Genomic DNA, 23,082 nt, shown 5'->3' on the forward strand with positions numbered 1-23,082 from the left:
GAAAACTTGTAAGAAACAAAATCCCCATTAAACAACATTTACAGGTGTTTCAGTATGTTCTGTTTGCTGTCAAGCTATTTATAGTTTCATATGATAGTTTCATATGTATCTGCAGGGCAATGTAGCTCATCCTATCACATTTGGTGATCAGTGTTGTAAAAACATGTACATGCATGCAAAAATGTGCAAGATTGTGATTCGATGCAAAAAAAAAACCCTTCATGACACAATACAAAGGTTTGCGGTCTCTCTGGAAAAGAGTGACGCTCAAATGTAGGAGATGGTACAGTATGTCTGACAGCAATTCTTCTGTATAGTAGAAGAATTCTGCAGATCAAACGCTGCTAAACATAGCGACAAAGCTGCTTGCTGTTGTGTCCAAAACTGTTTTTAACTCGGAATAATTACATATGCAGAAGCTTAACAACAGGGGACCTTGTGGGTTTCAATTTTGTGCCACTGATTGTGACATTACTGAAATTTATTTCTACTTCTTAAAGCACAATTAGGCGAGACAAAGAAAATCCCATGCTGTGATAAAAGTACATGCGCTGTGGTTCAAGTCTACCCCCCCCACCAATTATGTATCTCTTTGCTTTTCGAAATATTTCTTTCCACAAATAATGCAGCTCTGCTAGTATTAGTGTCTGTCTCCATAGTGTTTTTTTTGTTTTTCCAAATGAGGTGGGAGCACTCTGACTTTTTTATGTGCTTGTTCTTAACACTTCTAGTTAAAAACTTTTGAACTTTTCAGGAAGGCGCTGGTGTCATCACTGTTGTCCCTTTGAGACAACCAATCAGACAGGGGTGGGACTCGTCACCCTGGTAACCAAGAAAATTAAGCCCATAACTGGGTGTGCCTGTCTATCCTGAACTTTATTATAATGTCAGACAGAAATTATCAAAGAGATGGACAGCTTTTTCGTGGGAGCAGATCAGTCGAACACTGAATGATGCTTGTGAGTGTTGTGCTTTTATCTCTATGCACGTTGTGAGCTTGTTGTATGCTTGTCAGTTAACGTAGCATTGTTTTTTTTTTTCCCCTCACCACACAAGCGCTTCCCAAAGCCCTGTCAGCTCTTTTCTGCCAGAACAAAAAAAAAAAAATAGCTAAAGCTCTGAGTCTGTTATTTCAGCCCGAGTCAAACGTCATCATCCTCACATCATTCTCACATCCATTCATCTGTCAACGCATTTTTTCTTTTTTCCGGCCAGATCCGCACCCATGGCTCCACTCGAGAGAGGGAAAGGAGTAAAAAAGAAAATATTTGAGTGCTGGAGAACCCACTTTAATGCACTAAATTTGTTGTTTTGGAGCACAATAAGTGTAGGATCACATGAAACCTACAACTGGGCTGGATAAATAAAAGCTGACTTGACCCTGAGCTTGAATAAATCATTTCAGTACGTACATACAGAATGGTTTAATTTGACTACATATTTATATTGTCATGGAAGGAGAATAAAAAGAGACTTCACACAGACTTCTGTCATCATTTTATTTGTGAAAGAAGCACAGTGTGTGTGTGACATGTACAGTATGGCTGTCATAGTTCTGCAGCTGTACAGTAGTAGACAGTGATATAAGAAGAATGAGAGGTCCTTTAACACTCAGATATGCTCTATCACTATCACTGTGTGTCATTGTTTCAACACACACTTAACCTATCTGTGTGTAAATTCATGCACACAGGTATGTTGTGATTTTTTTGTCTCTCTGTGTGTGTCTGGCCGTTTCCTTCGCTGGCAGAACATATTATGCGTGTACAATGTCAGGGTCTCAAACAGCCAGGCTGATTTGTCTGTTGCCATGGTGACATCTGTAAGCAGCTTGGCCTGTCAATAAGCTGCTTGGATCTAGAGGGGAAAGTGGCTTTGAAGTATATATAGAGTATATACAGTTATTGTTAATACGTGTTATACTTGCACCCTCTTACCTTCTCGTGGTGCTCTATGAGGATCTCTACAACAATATTTTGGAACTTGATGTCCATGATGGCTGCAACCGTCTCCTCCTGTGGGCGGAGCAAAGTTGGCCCAAAGACCACACCCAGGTTTGCGATGGTCATCAGGTTCTGCTGGTGGTTGTTGGCTACACTGTTGAGGAGGACAGAGAGAGAGGCTCCACATTTAACCTGTATCCTGAGCATTTTTCATCTTTTTTTTTTTATCAACAATGACTGACCATGTGTAATGTGAAAGTGAACCCACAAAGAATTATCACCCAACTGTAGAGCCTCCATCAGTGCTAGAATGACCGTCTTTCAGCTCATTGTTTTGGTTTCACAGCCTGTGACTTTACTCTTTTGGTTCAGTGTCACTCTATTCTACCCTGTTCCAACAGACCGGCTGTATGCTGTATGCTACCTGTTTAGCCCCAGGGTAGACAAAAAAAAATTAGCACCTAGCTTGTGAAAATAGTATTTACATAGCTCTACAGAGTAAGATTATTTCCTTAGGAAATGGTGGAGACCAAACAGAGCTGAAAGGGGAGTGAATATGGGACTTACATTCATCAGGTCACCTGAAACATGAGTCCAAATGAATGCTGATGTTGGTAAATGATGGCTAGAAAACAATTTCATGAGTGAATTATATGTTAATGCTGTGTTTACAGCTTTACAACACAGACATAGACACTTACAAACAGATAGAAAATGTCCATGTATAAAACAGAAAAACTGGAAACAGAAGTAAAATGTGTGTGTCCATCCTTTTAAGGAAAATAAAAACTTTCCTCAGAGAAACTATTAAATTGTCAGAATTGGCAGGATAATAAGGTAAGCAAGACACAAACATTTATTTGAGCTTGAAGGTTCCATATTGATTTTGAAGAAAGCAGTTTCACCCCAGCTGAGACAGACACTAAACCAACTCAATGGTTACTATCCCAGTAGGATTCCCTTAAATGAGCCGTTAGAACATCTCGCCAGAGTTTTCAAGTAAAGCCACAAACCATTCAACACCTTGAAATCTCTGCTGGTACACCCTAAAGACCATCCCCCCTCTCTTGAGAGGAAAACTGGAGAGGTTTATGACATTACATGCGACAGCTGTGGAAACCACTTTATCAGTGAAACAGCGAGAGCCCTGAGGAAAAGACTGAAAGAGCACCAGCAACAAATAGCATCAGCTGTCTGTGAACAACGGGTCAGAGTCATCGACCCGGAGAAATATCCAGGGGATTAATTTTCTTCGTTAACGTTGTGTATATGCTTTTGTAACATGCGCTGATCAAGTAAAGCGGCACTGTTTTGAGTGAGAGAGTTCCGCAGGCAGAAAAATCTTTTCAGGGAAGAATACATTAAGTCTGACTAAGAATATCTCACAGAATGAGACAATAAAAAACCTACACTTTTGCCCTCTGTCCATCTGATCCACTATAACTCCTGACTCTTGTGTAAGTCTACTATGTATTACACACCTTTTGCTTTTTATCAAATAGCTTAAGTATACATTTAATACACTCAGTTGACATTCTTTCAATAACTCACATATTTATGAAGGTTACAACATTCAGACTGTCAAAAGATTCAGTTGAGTTATACTGAGCCATGTTTCTATTATTTTTCCCACTCTTGAAATTCATATCAATGAGGGTAGGCTAAACAACCAAAACCCTTCATTATAAAATGACCTTCATGAAAGTAGAATTTATTGTGTGACTATTGTATTACACTGCATTCATCAGTCATTTTAGCTAACTATACTGAATAAACTAGCAGCTGAGTGTATTTTCTCTATTGATAAAGAACCTTTCAGTCCATGTGCCAATATTGTTTTTACAGGGCACTGACGCCAATAAACTGATCCCATCTGAACTGAGCCGAGGTGTATTTACTATGATTCAGCCATTCAACCTATAAGGCAGGTGTAATCCACTAAGCCTGGGTAAAGATGCGCATGCCCTCAAAATAACTGCCTTCGCGCTCGCTTGTGTTGTTATATAAACATGGCTGATGTCCCATTTGTCGTACATTATGTCACGCCGCTGCTGTTGAAGAAAAGCCTGATAAAGCCAAAGGGCTTAGACTCGTGTTAAGAGTGAAAACACAATGCTAGTCGGCTGCATTAGAGGAATAATTGCACATAAGCCAACAGTGTCGTGCCCTGCTTTTTTGCTCATGGGCTGCCGACCGTGTGGTTATGTAATCTACAGACAGACAACCTGTTTGATTAGAACATTTTACAGTGTGTTGTTGTTGTTGTTGTAGTAAAGGAGAAGAACATCTGAATTGTGGAGGTAAAGTTGGGATTTTTAAAAGTTGTGATCCTGGTCAAAAGGAAGCCCTAACCCTAACCTTGGTTAAAAAGGAGGTTTTTTTTTTTTAGGTTTATGCAAAACATAACATTGTTTTAACAGCATCGAAGACTTCATTTTAATGTCAAGTTAGAACCTGCTGCTTTTTAAGGCAAACACTGGCAATTCACCAAATGAATACAGTTGTGACCGTGGTAGCCATTTCACTTCCTGGCATTCACAAAACAAAAAAACCTGACCTTATTCCCATCAACAGATAAGTCGTGAAATAGATTTGGCCTAGTAGCTGCTGGATGGGTTCCTATTTTCAGCGCACGTTGCCTTTAAGCATGTGGTCAAGAGATTACACAGAGCCATAATCCTCCTTGAGAATGGACAACAACAATAATCAAGCCAAGACGTATAACAGCAATGTGGATGTGGAAAGAGTAGATGAGAGATTCACATATAGCACTACATTGTAAAAGAAACTACTGTGCTCTTTCTTGGGTGCACTATGTGTGATACAGCGTAATACTGAATGACTGCAGTTGTCTACGTGTGATGTTTCCACCTACGTGCTCAGGTGTTTCATCAGCAGCTCCAGCATCTGTCTGTTCTTCTCAGGCAGCCGGTGCACCAGAGCATGGATCTCTGTTACCCTGGCCTCTGGGTTGTCCAACTCTGAACAGAGACAGATATGAAGACAGAAAAAGAGAGAGACTGTTAAAGAAATAAAGATGTAAATGTCATGTAAGGGCACGACCACTAAACGGGTATGTGTACTACTAACTGTATTCTTATTGTTGCAGTCATTATGCACACAGATATTAGCAAGACCTTGTAGAGACATATACTTTAAGTTATACTGTGTAAGAGTGAGGTAAGAAATGAAAACCAGCGATACAAGATCTGATATGTAGAGGTCGTCATAGCTATAGTACATATGTCATCACTCAAGGTGTAACGAAAAATTATATTTGTCTTCTTTCACAAATCTCTCAACAAAAACCAAAACTGATCTGACAGACAAGTTTTCTGTTAAAGCATGACATTTTATTCCTCTGAGCGATAGACCTTTTAAAAAGACACCAGTATTGCACCGGGTGACCAGAGTCATCCCCACATACTCCTATTCTGCTGCCCTAAATATTAACCAGAATAAGTGTTTTGAAATGCACTAGTTTTCGCCTGCTTGTTTTTTTTTTTTTTTTTTAAATTCAACTATTTATTTGTGATCTGTTTTCAAAGATTTAAACATTCAGCAGGAATCAATGTGTTGGGTGCCACAGACAGGAGGCCTGTATGGAAGTCGTAAAGTATTCAGGGACAAACAAATGCATCCTTTGTTTTGGTTGTTTCATTGAATTTGTTGACAAGAAAAAATCTAGAGTCTTGCCAGCCTTATGCTTGAGGTTTGAATCACAGTCCATATCCACAAGACAGAGAGACGCAGAGGGATGTGGAAACCAGACAATGAAAAGGCACAGTGATGAGAGTCGGAGAGAAATAAAAGGTAGTTTTAGTCACTGAGTGTTGCACTTTGCTGCAAAGTGGGGAACCTCTGTGTCCTGGTGATTTATAGGTAGACAGATAGGCAGGCAGCGAGACCTGCTGTTGATGAACCACTATAATAAGTCAAGGCTGCAGAGCCAGTCGATAGAGGGAAGACAGCAGACTGACACTAGATCAACCCTCGGGTCTTGGCTGTCAGCGCCAGGAAATACACTCACAACTAGCAGAGGATCTCACACACAGACACACAGTTTCGTACCAACTAACAGAGCTGACAAGATTAAACATACACACACCAAAACACCCAAATATACAGTATACAGACTAAATATTTACAAGCACTTCACCCACATAGATACAAAGACTATACTAATTGCAGAATTTAGCACACACTCCCAATGCAAAGACTAGAAACAAAAACATGCAATGTAACACACACACACACACGCACACTAACTCAAACACCTCTAACATAAACATGCATGCGCACGTCCACTACTCCTACACAAGCCTCAAACCAGATGCATTTACTTATGTGAAAACAGTAACGCTCATCGTTCACTATTCGGTGGTATCCATCACTTCACATGCATTATGCTGAAGCACACACTCTTTCCTTCAAACTTTCAGAAAGTTTAATACAGCTGAACATGTGTTGGAGTGAATTCAAAGCAGGATCCAACAGGGTTTTTCTTTATTTTCCCAATCATGCTCAGCTCTGAAATGAACTCCCACTAACGCCCACTAAATACCAGAACGGAGATAAACAGGTCAATTAAATATGACTCACCCATTAGGCAAATTTTAATTTACATTAATTGTATTTTCTGCACCTACTTGTCTCATTACCAAGATAGTTGAAAATGGAATGAGGGTTATGTTTGGAGTACACAGAGGAGTTTATTAACTGCAATTGTCAAAATAATTGTGAAAATTACAGGAACATTTTGGTGTGACGGTCAAAGATCAGTACATCTGTATCTGCGTAGACCAGCACCCGCTAATGAACCTGCCATATCTCATTAGTTTAATCAGCACACGGACAGGAAGTTACAGTATGTGCAGTAACTTTCTTCTGCCTGATTGTGTGTGCAGGAGCACAGCTGTGTAGCGAGGTAAACACACTTCCAATAAAGATTGAAACAGGGAAACAGTGGACTCGTAAAACTGTGAAAACACAATCTGAAAACAAATTAAATGAGAGAGATATTAGATGAACAAGAATAAGGTGTTTGGAAAATGAAGAGTATTATAACAAAAAAGCATACTCCTCAAAGGTAAGAATAAAAATAGCAAAATACAGTTATACCAACAATAACTCAATAGCTAGTTCTACAGATAATCCAACAAAGACATCTGAGGAGTAGATCAAATATTTCTGCAAATGCAAATGATATATGAATGTCAGTTACGCTGCTACGGGACTGTGCCAGCAACACCTTACTGAACAACACCCTACTGAGTGCCAGAATACTACTTCTTTATGAGCAACAGTTTATCTGTCCCCCTAGAACATCTGTGCAGTATCTCTCTGCTAGTTGCCTGGCGACAACAAGTTTCCAGGAAGTGACTGCACTGCATGACTTTAGCTGAAACACTTCATAACATGAAATTAAAGAATGTTCTGGCAGCAACTAAATCACAGAGGAGTTTAAGAAAGTAAGAAACGGTCAACTTCGGTCCATTGTGGACAGCAGTGGTTGATATAACTTGTCATTCATCTTCAAATAGTATAAAATCTGTTTTCTCTGCACGTGATTTATGCTGTCTGGATGTTTGTGTAGAAATCATATTTTAAAATGCCTGATGAAAACTCACGGTTGTCCTGTTGGTTATCTACACAGCCTGTGCCATTATGTGCTATTATGTGTGCTTTTAGAGATAATGAATACAAAACCAGTACCCATATTTCTAAGTTATGATTTCAAAGCTATTCTTTACGTTCATGACATTTCCAAAGCACTATCTAACCTGGGTTGAAGCTCATTATCATTATGATGTTAGCCAATGCTAACTTGGCTAACAGCTCCTGGCTCTGAAAAGAAAAACCCTGAAAACAAGTTTGAGTCTCACCTCATCAAAACTTCATCAGTGCATCTCTTAAGCAAGAGGAGGAATTTTGATTATTTATGGTGGACATACTTTTACAATCAAAGTCAAGAAAGCAAACATGTACACACCCACTCACAGTAAATGAAGCGTGCATTACTACAGGAAGATTGCCACATCTGCTGACCATGGGCTGATCCTCAACAAACTCCAGCACCACCTGTTCTACTTTCTTATCATTCATTATTCATACTTGAGTTAGCCTATATATATAGCCCATATTTCATATTTATCATCTTACTTGGATTTATACGATAACAGGATAGAACCAACTATAAAATTACAAAACATTTACAGGGAAACCTTATTTTTCATTTTCAACCAAGAGTAAGGTATGCAAACCTGCATATTTTATATATTTGTTTGCATAATCTGAACAAAGGTCCCACACTCTTTCATCTGGAGCATAGGTGATAAAATCTAAGGAACGGCTTTCAAATGTTCTCGTATTTCATGAAAGATAACATTGAATGATGGTTTTCAAAGAATATTCTGAGGCTTAATTTGCAAAGTAGTAGTAATTAAAAAGAAATTGTTCTTCAAATGCATGCATTATCCTTAAAGCTGCACTCATTTATCAGTATTTTGGGTCATGCAACAATGGTAGTAAGGTGGTAAAAACAGTGTAGTGTTTAGAGATTGCTACACTTCCCTCAAGTGGCCAATCAAATCAATCATACGGTTTTAAGTCTACATGCAAACCACAATTCCCAGACCAATCTACCAACAACTACCTGTCACTTGATGACAAATCTTCATAGGATGCTGGAAAGAAACAAATATTTAGTTTAATTTTAAACTAACAAGGCTAGAAAGGATTAGGCAAGTTCTGGACAGAGTTCCCATCAACGAAAGACACAATCGCTGTTATAATGAGTGTTTACTGACAATGAGCTTTGCAGAGATCATCTGGCAGGCATCAAACTTCATGGATTGGGTGTCAAAAATATGTGGTTAAAATTATGATGCTGAGGTGTCCGAAGTAAGAGTAAACAACGGGGTTTTTGTCTTAGTAAATCTCCAGTTTTCGGTTTCCTGTTTCATGTAATCTGTAATCAGTCAAACTGAAAGACATGCTGGGAGCAGCCCTGCTATCACTGGCAGGAATGATGAGCATTATAATGCAGGAGATGAGAAAACATAATGTCTGAATTTGTTTTAGATGCAGGCTGAAATTACACCACCTGGCTGGGAGCAACATAACACTGCCTCCATCCATCCACGCATTCAAAGCAGTCTCAATTATTAACTACACTGCTTTCTACTGTAGTTAAGAAAGGATTATACCATTCACCAAGCATTCTCCTCTTTGTCACTTAAGCCATCTGAGTCTTTCAAGGACGTTCAGAGAAGAGAGCAGGTTATACACTGGCCTGAAGCAAAAAGAGTTATTTCTGGAAACAATGTCAACGTAACGAGAACACAAACAAGGAAACAAGAGCAACGGGTGAGGTAATCATAGAGATAAGTGTGTTGGCAGGGCTTTCAGTTTACTGATCTATCAACTCAAACATAGGTTTATGAACCTTGTGTAGGGACCAAAAGAATGAAATTGCATACATACATGAGCAGCTGAGTTCACCTAGAAGGGTTTGTGAGCTCTCTCTAGGAAAAGGGTGAGGAGTTCACACATCTGAAAGCTCTTGAACCACTGCTTCGTTACTTTGAAGAAGGTTCATGTTTCTGATAAGAATGTTGCCAAGTACAGACACATACTGTAGAAGATCCAGAGATAGACCTGGAACACGCTGGAGGAGTTTTTGTGTCCTACCTGGCCTGGGAATGCCTCGGGGTCCTCCAAAAGGACCTGGAGGAACTAGTGAGCACTGAATCCAGGGTACTTTGCTAAAGGTCAGGGTATGCATAAGAAATAAGCAAGTTCCTCAGTCTAGTTCAGTCCCAAACCCAAACATGGCCTTCCACATAGTTGTACATACTTTCTCAATTACGCACAACTGGCCAGGAATTGCATGATGTACGTTGCCATCCCAATTACAATGTTGGTGTAGGGGTGAATGGAGTTCCAGACCACGTTCACCAACCGAGAACCTTTTTGGAAGCACACTGATACCTGTAGCCTGCTTCCATAAACATAACAACATAATGAGGAGCAAAAAATGACTGGGAACGAAAACAATAAATCTCCTGATCCATTTTACCTCGAAGAGTAGACAGTAATTTACCCGGTTCACCTGTTGTCCTAACCTGACCACTTTTCTGAATGTTTGACCTCTCAAAGTAAAGAGTCCTCTGTCGTGCAAAACAAAACACTCCATGACCAATTACAGGTGTTAAATAGATAAAGTTGAAATAAGAACATATTTGTTAAACAAAGAGAGTGACATAATACTTTTTTCACATTTCAGGTGGCTGCTGTCTGAAGTCTGTGAAATGTGTCGTGCAGTTAAGACTCTCAATGTCAAACTGTGAATAAGCATTTCATTTAACTCGTAATCCTCTTTTATCCCTGTATCATCTCTTTTCCTTTGGGCTGGGTTATAAAGAAAGAAATTACAGATATTACAGTGAAAGCGAATAATGTTTGCTCCAACTTTTTTTAACCTTTCCAAAAAAAAAAAAAAAAAAAAAAAAAAAAAAAAACCTTCACCTTGCACAATGAAAGCGTGTTGAAGGAGTTCAGGCAATTCAATGTCGGATAGAGCAAAGAAATAAAGAGATCCAAAGGTGAAATATGAAGGAAAATGTGATGAATTAATGAGAAAGTGATACTGCAAGCAAAGCCTAATGATTGGAGACGGGGTAATTACTGTATTTGTGTTTTTTTCCTGCTGGTACATGCTGAAGGTATCTGAACCCTCCCTCCTCCTCCTCATCTTTCTCTTAAAGTTTCTATTTCATGGTATAAATCAGTTAGTTCTTATGAAACTTTATCATGTAGTCTAGGAGCCACATGAGAAGAATCTAATACAGTGAAATGATTGCAGTGACTGTTGGAGAGTAAAGGCAATCTGTCTTCAAGACAGCTGAGTGTTTATTTGAAAATGAAATTATTCATTCTGACCCAATACGCCGCACCCATCAGGTGCAGATAAAAAAAAAATATATGAAAAACTTTGCAGCTGTTTGACCCAACAAACCTCAAAACACTAAGCCGTCCATTTAAACCAGTTATTTAAAACCGGGGTAGCACGGTATGGGAGGGAGCAAGCCGAGACGAAACTTAAGGAGGAGGAGGGGGAAGATGAGAATAGCGAGCAGGGCGGTGGGAGGAGCTGGAGGGGATACGTGAAAGAGAGGAGGAGAAAGGGAAGAGCTAAAAGAGAGTTCATCTGAGGATGCTGTCCTCAAAACACCCCGCTGCTTCTGCAAAATTATTGCCCTGGAAAAGGCGCATTTGCACAGGCAGACATGCATTCTTGCACATATGTATTCAAACACAAAGTCAGGACAAGCAAATACAGACACCCACGTAAACAGACACCGAATAATGGGATGGTAAGAGGTTTAACAGAAGGAAAGATGAAAGATATAAATCTGGAAACATGCAAATAGTTGGCGAGCATGTGTTATAGTTTAAGATTATTACAAAACCATGAATACATGCTTTATAGCATGGGTGGTCCACGTTTATAAACCAGCTCCCTTGGCATTATTAACCGCCATGCTCTCTCTCCTGACACACACTTTAACACACTCTTCTCTTTTTTCCAGTTGGCCTCACTATGGAGCCATTTCCTGGTGGCGTTGCCAGAGACACACAGTCATTTCCTGGAGTTCCTTCCCCTGTCAGCTTAGCTTTCTAGAGGCTTAGCTACCAACAAACAAAGAAAACAGGTCACTGACACATCCTGTAACATAGCAGACTAAACTGGACCAGACTAGACTGAACTGCACCTGGGATCATTTTAGAATGAGCTCAATTTTCAAAAATTCAGTAAAAAAAAAAAGACAAGATAGTAGCAACACAGAAATGATCCAGACCGAAGACGGCCAACTCAACTAAACTAGGAGAACTAGAACTATTATTGTACAAACTTTTAAATAAAAGTCTCTATTTCATGGTCTAAATCAGTTAAAGCTTGCAAAACTTGTAGCCGCATGAAAAAATTCTAATACTCTGAAATGATTGCAGTGACCCCTGTTGAGATTAAGCAATTTGTCTTCAAGACAGCATAGTGTTTTTTTTTGTTTAGTTTTTTTCCAAAGAGGAATTATTCATCCTGACTCAATACACCGCACCCTTCAGGTGCTGGTAAAAATTGGTTTAACAGCAAGTCATGACCTAATTCACATGTTTCATATGATGTTGTCATTCTCCAGATTGATCGAAGGAGGAATCTTTCAACAGACATTCACTGGCAGAGGACTGAAGAGGTCGAAGAGCCACCGTCAACAAAGATTAAGCCTCTTATCCATCTTGTATCCCTTCACATACTGTACAGAAAATCAATAACAAACCAAAGATACCTAATGATCTTCCACTCTGCAGTTTGTTGTAAGAATCTGTGCACTCCCTTTAAATAAAATGGTCTTTTATTTAGCACTGATTGTATTTTTATAATACAAGGTGGTCTTAGAATAGCAGTTTACAGTGTTTTTAACCTAAAACGACCTCAAATTGTCTGTCTTCTGTTCTGTCGACTGAACTTATATGTAAGAGATAAATAAAACATTCAAAAGTAAAACACTCACTGGCAGCTTTAATGAAGCTCCTCTGGTACTGGTATGTCATGAGAGGCGCAGGCAGCACCCTGGAAACACAGTAGATGGACAAATCAGGTGCAGAATGTCAAGTTGGAAAATGGAGTTCAAAGTTGGCTGCTCTGCGGAAATCCATAATTGTCAATAGTTCTGGATGATGTCTTTTTTATTTCTTCACCATGCGAGCTTGCACAACTGGACATCAGTTTAATCACCGCTGCCTGAGGAGTGTAATGGCTCCTGCTGGTTCTCAATGAGGCTTGACCCGAGGTCGTGATGTTAGGTATGTGTGAGAGCGAACAGTAGGCCTTTCTGTGAGGCTGTCCATTTAAGTTGTGCATTTGTGTACGTGCATGAGTGAGTCTATATGTAAACGTTTGTGATGCGCATAACATCAATTCATTCAGGTACCGCAGACTGAGCACAGCTTGAACCCTTCATGTGTTTCTCTGGTTCTTTCACTTAGCCGCCTATTCCCGGCCTCCCACTGTCCTGACCCTTCACTCATTACAAACTGCTGTGCTCTTGTGGAAGTCATTTAACCATCAGCTGCTATACATAGGCCACTTGATAAGATTGGGGTTGAACTGTGAACATATGATGGTGTGCAACAGTGTGAATATCAAGTGGAAAAAGATAATTTGTGCTACAAGCAATACATGTATGATTAAAAAAAACTTAATAAATAAAAAATAATAATAAGCTAATTAAATAAAATAGACCTAACAAGCAAATGCAGCAAATGCTGTATGAATGAAAAACTAAAAAACTAGCGATTTATTAAGATGCATCCAGGTCCAGTTGATCTGTTTTATATGAGAGTCAGAGGCTGGAAGCAGCATTTATTAAAGCAGTGAAAAGAGCAGACAAGTCTTAGAACTAATAAGAGGCGCGAAAAAGCAGTCGATTCATTTACCGTCGGTCACTGAGGTCAAAAGACACTTAATCTTTAAGTGCTGAAACTAACATGTAAGTAGAGAAGTGGTGAAATGTCGATAATAACTACAGAACTTCGTACAGCTGTATCACATGATTCGTTTGTCTCTATACTGTACATTGCACATACATTTATGTAAGCCTTCTCACACAAACCTGAGATAGTGCTTGATAGCACTCGTGATAGTCTTAATCTCCCACTCTGGGTTTTCCAGCTCCACGTCAGCACATGTCTTAGGATCTGATGGAGAAACATTTTAAGACAATATGTTATATACATTATATTTTCAGCTTTGACCAAATGTACGCATGTTCTGTGTTTACCCATAGCGAGGTTCAGCAGTTTTTGTACTCTGGAGCTGACGCCAACTATTCTGTACAAGCCCTGTTCATCAATACCTGGAAAAAGAAGAGGAGAGCAAAGGTTACCTTCTGTGCTATTAAAATCTGAAGTGACCAAAGCATAACATTTGTCACTGTGCTTCTTAATTTTGAACATTGTACACTGGCTGCATTTGACATTGCCAAAGATAAATGTAAGATGCCTCAGCAAGAGAATTCTAATGTTTATTCATCCACTTACAAACAGACTTAAAATAGATGTTGGGAGGGGGAAAAAACAAGCAGCTTCGCAGTTTAACATCAGGATGAGAAAAATAAGAAGGGATTCATAGTAATTAGGTGGCACCCCTTGACACTTATGCAGAAGGCTCAAAGACCAAACCAATCAGTTAAATAATAATAATATAATTTATAATTTCATACAGGTCACTCATATAAAGAATAATGCTGCCAGCTGTAAAAGAAAGGCCATCAATATATACCATCTAAATGTAAATGTGTCAGTTAAGAGTGTTTTATAATGGATGCTCTTAGTCCAGCAGGAAAAAGGAAAAGATATTGGTATGGCACATGTGGACCTTTACTGTGACACTTTAGGAGACTGCCTGTAGAGAGAGACCGCCAGATGCATCAGAAGATGACATACACGGATAAATCCTGCTGATGAGCTTTAAATTTCTACCATGCGCACACCTCACATGTATTTATTTTGTCCTTTAGTTTACCAGGACGTATCTCGATATTATAGATACATCAGCCTTACAGCATCATTACTAAAACTATTACTTCACTTTTTACATGGTAACATTTGATCTGCCTGAGTTGGTGCAAAAAACAGTAAATCAAGTTTTTTTTTGTTTGTTTGTTTTTTAAAGGAGGGGTGGGTGTTTTTACATATGTGTTTTATGTTAAGTTTTTATTCATGAAAATAAAATCCGAAGAATTTAATTGTATGAATCTGACAAATAGAATTTATGGTGCTGCTAGTCCACCCCATCAATGAAGGTGCTGCCCGTAGAGAGTTTTGGAGTAAAACATGAATAATGTGGACCAAAAAAGAATATTTAATTAGATAAAAACATGTTATGAATTTAGGAAATAATAACATCACCTTTTTGCAATACATTTGGACCTAACAACACTCTTCATCACATCCTCCATCAATGGTGCAATGAGTTGGTATTATTAAAAATACATATGAAGTTCACAAACATAATAATAAAATATATTTATTTCAGTAGATATCTTAGTCACAATAAAATTCAATAAAAAATTCAGTTCATTCTTCATATGGGTCGTATTTATTCTGTTTGGGAAACTCCACCATCTCTAGAAACTGAGACAGGTCGTTGCTCAGGGTCAAACAACTTGCTGGAGTAGTAAGCTGGGTTCCTTTACATATAGGAGTCTACTGATGTGACTGACTCCAGGTATTAGTCAAGACCCCATGTATCTCCATGGAAACAGAGATAACATAAAATTTTATTTTTATTTTAAGAGCAAAATGGCCCACAATATGAATACAGTTTGATTATTTATGTTTCATTTAGTCGGTTAATAATCGCAATATTACATTAAAACATGAGCTTTAGCTTATTATTGGAAATTCAGTGATGCTTATGACTGCATTACTGTCCCCTTACACCCTCTCAAGTAATTATGTTTTTTATAAAAATGAAAAAAGGTTCCACCACTATCAATTGGTTTCTGGTGAGTAAGCTTAATACAGACATTTCAACATGTTGATGGACTTTTTGATTGGTCAAGTAATGATTTCAGCTCGACCACATTTTGTAAAATACAAGTTTTACATGTCTATTCATATAGACTCCATTATGTGAATGGAAGTATATAAATGGAAGCAATAAGTTTTATTCTGCTCCTGCTGAAAAGTGCAGTTATATATAGATACAGTGAAGAAACAGAAAACCCACAGAACAAAAGGAATAAAACAGTTATACACTGCACCTCGAGTCTCCACGGCATAGATGAATTTTTTCATCACGTTGAACCCAATCACATCCAGCTGAGCCACTGAGGGAGAGGGAGACGAACAAGATGAATGTGAGCAATCACAAAAAAAAAAAAGTCAGAAAATTAGTCTGATTTGTTTTATTTTTAAACACAACATTAAAAATGAAAACCTTATTTTGGGGACACCTTTTGGGCCAATACAAAACATAAAGTATTTTTTTAATATCCATTTATAAATGATAAAATCTAACCCTTACCCAGAAGAAAGAGATGAATGCTAAATAATAGTGTACCGTACTGTACTGTAGAAACAGTCAATTAATTCCAATTAAAGCGACTTACTGCCTTCAGCCTGGTTGTCTTTGTTCAGATTGTATACCTGGAAATAAAAAAAACACATCAGTACTTTCAGAAAAATGATTTACAGTTAAGCTGAGGACAGGATATATTAATAAACACTGCTGTGCTGTTTTTCTACATGTGCCTATTAGGCTTTGGATACTTGCTAGCAAACGCTGCTCATACTAATTCTAAGAAAAACATGTATAGTATATTGAGGATCATACAAATCTGTACAAATGTCACACTTATTATTGCCTTTTGCAGTCTGCATAACTTCAGTTTCCATGGTAATGGTGAGAATATTCTGTTTAGGTTAGGTCTCTGCATACACCTTTATGCTCGAGTTTAATTTAACACACAAACATTAAACACAGCAGGAAGTTAGAAATTATAGCAATAACATAGAAAATATAGTAAAAACAACTGTGTTTATGTTTGAATCCACCCCTTAACCCGGCGTGTTTGGATTATGTAGTTAAGTTTGTATCGACTATCAAGGTGGAGATACAGCAAGGGTAGGATGAGGAAGAACATGAACATTTCTTCTTTTATTAGAGATCGCCTGAGCTCAGCAACTGCTTGTCCAAGCTTGCAGTGGCTTTAAGGATGCTGATTACCTCCGCACGTTTGAATGCCGACATGGGGATGAGGGTGGTGTTGGGACATGCACGTGACTAAATAGTGTGTGGAGAGTGGAAAACAGCGCTAACACACACCTTGGGGCGATCAAAGCTGAATATTAGGAAGGCTTAAAGTGCGTGAGGAGACTGGCTGTCAGTCAACTTTCCTTTTAGAAACATAAACACCAAAATGATCTATGGAATAATGGCTCCATGCACGTGGCTTCAGCAATTCTTCGAAGGAAGCATTGTCTACCTGTGTGCCCTCATCACAGGCTGCACATTTTCCTTTCTAACCTTGTGAGATTCTTTTATTGTTAGAGACCTAAAGAGGCTAAATTACTGTACTCAGTATTTTACAAGAAAAAAAAGTGTTTCTATCTCATTAACCCTATTACAAACTATAGACCTTCTAGATGTTGAGAATTGCTCCCTATAAAGTCAGAAAGTTTTGTAATATGGTTTGAATTTAACCTGAGAGAAAGTTATTCTTTGTTCTTTCACTTTATCTTTAGCATGCGTTATTTGTGAGTTATGAGGCAGGTTTTAGTTCAGCCACTTTGACCAGAAACTTCACAGATTTTCTAGGTGAACCTAAATTCTAGTATATATAATCATTTATAAATCTTGACTGCAACTATTTACTTCATTTTTAAATATTCTTCCAAAAAAGAAAAACCTGAAATACATTCATATTTGGGACAAAAAGATAAATGTATTCCTTCAGATTATTCTTGGGTCTCCTTAGAGGTGTCCTGAGCCTCTGGTTGGAAACCTTTACATTCGTCTTAGGTAAAATCATGTAATGTCTGAACTGTAGCAGACATGTTGCCCTTCTCTCTCTCTCTCTCTCTCTGTCACATTAGAACTAACCGGTAACCGTGGTAACCTACCGGTTCTCTCCCATCCATGGCCTCCATCCACAACCTGCGGTCTTCTTCTGACAGAGCCTGCATGGTGATAACTCCCGCCCTTGACACATACACACACACACACACACACATACACAAAAGGCACATAGCTTTTCAAATATTGAGATCGGTGTTTTTTTCCGTTAAATACTGTTGAGAAATCACAAATACTGGCCAAATACACTCAAAGATAAACATGCAAATACATGCATGAGTTACGTCATAACAGCAGACTTTAAACAAAGAGCTTCTCAACTGATAAAATTCTTCTGGATTGTTTTCAATTCACTGGTTTGTTGGTGATTGCTCCTGAGAGAAAATAGAGCTGAGTAAGAAGGATCTCTGCATGCAGAGGTGAATATGCAAAACATATTCACATGTGAGAGCCAGAGGTATTTCTCCTGTAAAAGTTTCCAATGAAAACACGATTAACAGGGTTTTTTTTTTTACTATAAAAGGATAAAAATTTAAATGACAAGCAGCTAAGCAACCAAGTTATATCACCCTGGTATAGGTAACAGTCAGTGTGCACTACACACACTCATTCATACACATTAGTCATGTCCATCACAGTCTTCTATAGGTTTCTACTCGACCCTATCCAGTCTGTCACTCAGGCAGTATACCCACCAACCGCCATCACTGCAGCACTACATGTCCTTCAATAACGACACACCACCCAGCATACAATAGCATTCATTCAAACACACTTATGCATGTACAGCTACATTTTGTACATGGGTGAATGCACACAAATACACTGAAAGCGAGATGTTTACAATAATGTGCTAATCGAATGTATTTGCCAGTCTGTGCAACAGCATCTAAATAAACCATTAGAGGAAATGTCTTTGCTTGCTTAGGTATTCCCTTATATCACTTTAGAGACAAACAGAACACACAAACAGATGTGTACCACACATACTAGGAATATAAATAAAGGCACAATGGGGGAGTGGAAAACACTGAAGGATGTGATGATGACAAGGTGAGTTGATTTGATGGGGGAAGGTTGGAGCAGGCAGCGAGAGTGGGAAAGAGGAAGAGGAAGGAGGAGGAGGACTATGGGAAGCAAATCACAGCAGGGGGGCCGTGCCTGCGTGGACAAACAGCCAGCAAGATTTTCAGGTCCAAATCAACTCAGCGCCCTCATGTGTCCGTTAGCTGTAATTACACCGTGTACATCAGAGACAGCTGATGGTTACAGTTGTTACACGAAGACAGCATTCACTGGTGATGCTTCCAGGACTTACAACAAAGTCAGGCAACCTAAATTTTGAATTCTTTCCTGGCTTGCTGGTATCTTTTGTTAAAAGTTTTTTTTTTCCACTACAGTTGTTGGATTGCTTGGCAGACTGTCTTCCCCAGATAATGCATCAAAATCTGCTGCAGATATTCTGGAGATGTGACAACCCACAGAAATGCTGCAAATAAAATGCCTCTAAAATAGAAAGCATGGGTGTTGCATTACACCGATTTGGGGCTAATAAAGACAGTTTACACCCCGAAGAAGAGATAAAGTAAGATGACGAAAAACTAGGTGAAAAGGGAACAATTTGATGTGAGTCAAAGGAAGATTGTGTGGCAGGTCTGAACAGGAGACACATGCGGTCAAATCACACTTTCACTGACCTGTCCACAGCCTCCACATCAAAACAAAACCTCTTTTCTATCGAGTCTGTCTTCCTCCTGGTGCATGACTTGAGCATGAAGCTCTCCTCTTCTCCCTGACAAAGTAAGAGTGAAAGAGAAAGATATCATTGTAGTTTATGATTTTTATATGTGCAAAAGAGCATGCTGGGCATCGGAACAGAAAGCAAACCTATTGGTTATTATCACACAACAAGAAGAGAAGAATTCTGAAGAAAACGGACACATTAAACAAAACACTCGGTCAGTTTTTAATAAGGAGTTACTCTATTTCCTCTCATGTTGGAGAGCAGCTGAAGCTACAGACAGTATTTCCAAGTTGCTGCTTGGAAGCACATTGAGATAATTCTAGTTCTGTATATTGTTCATGGCGAAGAGCTCAGATATTCCCATTATGATTAAAGTCACATGGACTGGAAGAAAAAAAAAAAAAAGATACTTTTAGATAAACACTTGCAGTGCGAGATGGGCGAGAACCCAAATAACAGCAGGAACCAACAAGAGATGAGCTTGAAACTGAAAATATGTATAAATAGGAACTAAGAACTTTATCTTTGAGGTTTATAAGTACTTGGATTTGAGCGTCTCATCGCAGACTGAAACCCAGTCACACACTTTTCATGAGACACTCGGCTCTTTAGCATCAGACCTGCTTATGTGAATATTAGGGTATTAACAGCTGTAGGTGGTAAGTGGCATATGATGACTTGGATTGGTTGACATTGGTTGTTCGCCCATGATAAACAGTGATAGACTGATGGTTCATCCACTCCCCTGGCCTGTATTTTTTGAAAGTGTCTATCACTTTCCAATAATGGCTTCCCAGGAGCACGAATGGGCTCAGGTCTGATGATGTGATATGTCCTTGCTGTGTGTCTGTGTCAGAGCTGAGAGGTTTTGTGTTTCTACTTTTACTTCACTTTAACACTCAAAATGCTTCTTCAGAGAACAGGCCTGAACTCACATCAACTTTGGGTTATTCAGTACGTAGGTGGAGAAGGTGATAGGTGATAGATAACGCTTAAAATAGCTGGAGTCAAGTTGCTTACTCACAACAACTTAGGTGACACTGCCCACGCGTCTATTGAGGCCGCTTTTGGTTTGGTTCTTCAGAGAATTGTCTATCTCGCTCTCCCTGTATGACTACGAGCAGGTGTTAAACAGAACTATGTGTCACTCGTCTCCATACTAGAGGACTGACGCAAAACTTGACATTTTCAGCCAGTCGTTTAAAAAAAACGTTTTCTGCACTCATAACTACGCCGCAGCTCCCCTGAAAATATCTCTTGACATTGTGTTGCATGTCGGGAAATATTCCCGAACACACAGTGAGAGCTTGTTGAGTGTGTTAATGAGAGAATGAGAGTTGGAGAGCAGCCCAGTGGGATGAACTGGGTGAGAACCAGACAACATAATGATACGCTGAAGTGACACACAAAAGAGGTGTGTGTGTTTGTGTGTGTGTCTGTATATGTATGAGTGTGTAGTATATTTGTGTGCACTTGATTATGTATGTTGTTATGTTCTACTGCTATAAAAAGTCTCATGTTTTCTTTCTACCAGATATAATATAGAGAGCAAGACAGATGGATAACCTTGCTGTTTTGCAACCTTCTACCTACTCACCATTTTCCCTCCAGATTTAGGGTCAAACAAGACCATGGTGACCCTCTTGGGCTCTCGATGATATGTACAGTAGTACTTCACCCAGGTAGATACAAATGAGCCTGAGGCAGAGAGAGGGGAAGAAGAAAGAAGGTTAAAAACAAAAACACGAGCAAAAATGTCATGTCAAATGGTCAGAGAAAAAAAACTGAGACAGAGGCAGGAGGGGGAGACAGTGTTAAAGAAAAAACGATGAGTCTTAGTCACGCCTGCTTTACTGCCAGGGGTTACCATGGTAACCGCACACGGTCAGAGCTACTGTCATGTCTCCAACAGATCAGACTTGACTGTCAACCACAGGTTCATTATGTTTGTGTGTGTGTGTATATATGAATGTATGCATGTATGTATCTATGTTTGCATGTGTACTTACACACCCACCCATACAAGTCCAGCGCTCACACACTCATTTATGTTTCTATGGCACAGAAAACACTGTAATAGTTCTAAATCGGGCCTCTCATTGTACATGGTGCACGCACACACACACACACACACGGTGGGCTGATACGTACGCTTCTCCTGTACAAACAGGTATCCCTCCATGGTGTGCTGGCTCACACTCTTGTGCTCATGGGGATTCTCCTTCATCTTCTTCATCAGACACTCCACCTCTGATCGTGTGCTCTCAAAACGGTTTCTTGTCTGTCAACACAAGCAGGGAGGAGCACATACCTTATATAATTACACAAGCATATAATTATATTAAGAGGACATTCTAGACCTGTTCTATTAGGAAAGTGTCCTGTGATAACTTTTGTTAAGATTTGGCTCTTTATATAAATATAACTGAATTGAATTAAGCACCAGAGTTAGAAATTTAAAAAAAGAAAACAAACAAAAACTTTTTTTTTTAATTAACATGATTGCTTCGATGTCAGTACCTCTAACTAAAGACATGAATAAAAGAGTCAATGATGAACAAAAGCAATAGATCAATAAGTCTGCAACTACTGTATGTACTGTATGACTTTTTCTTCTTAGTTTTATTCCTACAAACAGATTTTTTTTATATTTTATTGAATGATAGTCTTGATTTGTTTGTGTGTGACCTTACATTCTGTATGCTGATGGTGAGATCAGTCTTGAAGTGGTTGAAGTCCTTTGCCAGCTCATAGCCGTGATGATAGTATGTGAACAGGCCTTGGAGAAACGCCAACAGCTGAGGGCCAAAAAAACAGGAAAAACGTGATGTAGGTGAAGGAAGAAGAGGAAAGGGTGAAGATAACAGCAAAACAGAGGAAAGGACAAGAAGGTGGATGAAGATGGAGAATAAATGCAGAATGTGAATATATTGCTGACCTGCGGCAAAGAGTAAATTAGCCCTCCTGTCATAGTTTTAAATGGGTTCTGTGCAACAAATTGTCTCTCTTTCCTTAGCAACTGCCACTGAAGTGCTCACGAGGCAGGCTAAAACTAAAAACAACAGAATACTGTGATTGTTGTGAGCAGCTGCTGGGTGTGGATGTGTGGAAGTGAGCACATGTCAAACAGATGACTGATGAACACAATAGCTTTTGGGAAAACGTTAAAAAGGACAAAAAAAAAGAAAAAAAGAATAAAGGTGTCATCTTACAGGCTCCACAAAGTCAAACATCTTCCTTTCTTGAACCTCCTGCACCTTGAAGACGTACTCCAGAGAAACCTCGTAGAAATGCTGCCGTACGTTATCTACCTGATTGTCCGCCTACAATAGCAAAGAAATTTAGAAATGTTTACAAAAATTATATTTGTGGGGAAAAAAAACATTACCAATTACAATATCACCAAACAAACTATGTTACCTCATGTAGATGTGACTCTTTCTTCCTTGCTGAAAGGCTAAGGTGCTTTTCAAGCACTGCACAATACTTCTCTGTCTCTTTGTCATATTTTTTCTTGGCTTCCTGCAACAGATAAAAATAAAAAATAAAAAAAACTTTTACTCAGGATGGCGACAGAATAATCAAGTAAGTCAACTGAGGCAAGTCAACAGAGTTTGAGGCACACTTCATTTGGTGTTCTTACGTAGCTTTCACAAAATATTTTCTATTTTTCAGGGAACCCTCCAGAGAACACAGCTGCTTATTAAACAACAGACCGTTTCATCAGAGCTGAGATCACCGACATAAGAGAA

At 39.0% G+C, this 23,082-nt stretch overlaps 1 protein-coding gene across 1 annotated transcript in view; it reads right to left on the bottom strand.

The window, feature by feature from the left end:
- Positions 1 to 23,082, bottom strand: part of LOC104917778 (rho GTPase-activating protein 26) — an 86,939-nt gene that overhangs the window by 17,354 nt on the left and 46,503 nt on the right. The window contains exons 6-19 of the mRNA XM_010729316.3: positions 22,751 to 22,852; positions 22,543 to 22,653; positions 22,024 to 22,128; positions 21,482 to 21,611; positions 20,928 to 21,028; positions 19,284 to 19,378; positions 17,634 to 17,712; positions 16,121 to 16,157; positions 15,773 to 15,838; positions 13,787 to 13,861; positions 13,619 to 13,703; positions 12,518 to 12,576; positions 4,819 to 4,924; positions 1,938 to 2,097 (exon numbers count right to left, since the gene is read on the bottom strand). Coding sequence (XP_010727618.1) covers positions 1,938 to 2,097; positions 4,819 to 4,924; positions 12,518 to 12,576; positions 13,619 to 13,703; positions 13,787 to 13,861; positions 15,773 to 15,838; positions 16,121 to 16,157; positions 17,634 to 17,712; positions 19,284 to 19,378; positions 20,928 to 21,028; positions 21,482 to 21,611; positions 22,024 to 22,128; positions 22,543 to 22,653; positions 22,751 to 22,852 — 1,311 coding nt within the window. The remainder of the gene's footprint in view (positions 1 to 1,937; positions 2,098 to 4,818; positions 4,925 to 12,517; positions 12,577 to 13,618; positions 13,704 to 13,786; positions 13,862 to 15,772; positions 15,839 to 16,120; positions 16,158 to 17,633; positions 17,713 to 19,283; positions 19,379 to 20,927; positions 21,029 to 21,481; positions 21,612 to 22,023; positions 22,129 to 22,542; positions 22,654 to 22,750; positions 22,853 to 23,082) is intronic.

The sequence above is a fragment of the Larimichthys crocea genome, chromosome XXII (genome assembly GCF_000972845.2).
Source record: "Larimichthys crocea isolate SSNF chromosome XXII, L_crocea_2.0, whole genome shotgun sequence".
In the NCBI taxonomy this organism is placed as follows: domain Eukaryota; kingdom Metazoa; phylum Chordata; class Actinopteri; family Sciaenidae; genus Larimichthys; species Larimichthys crocea.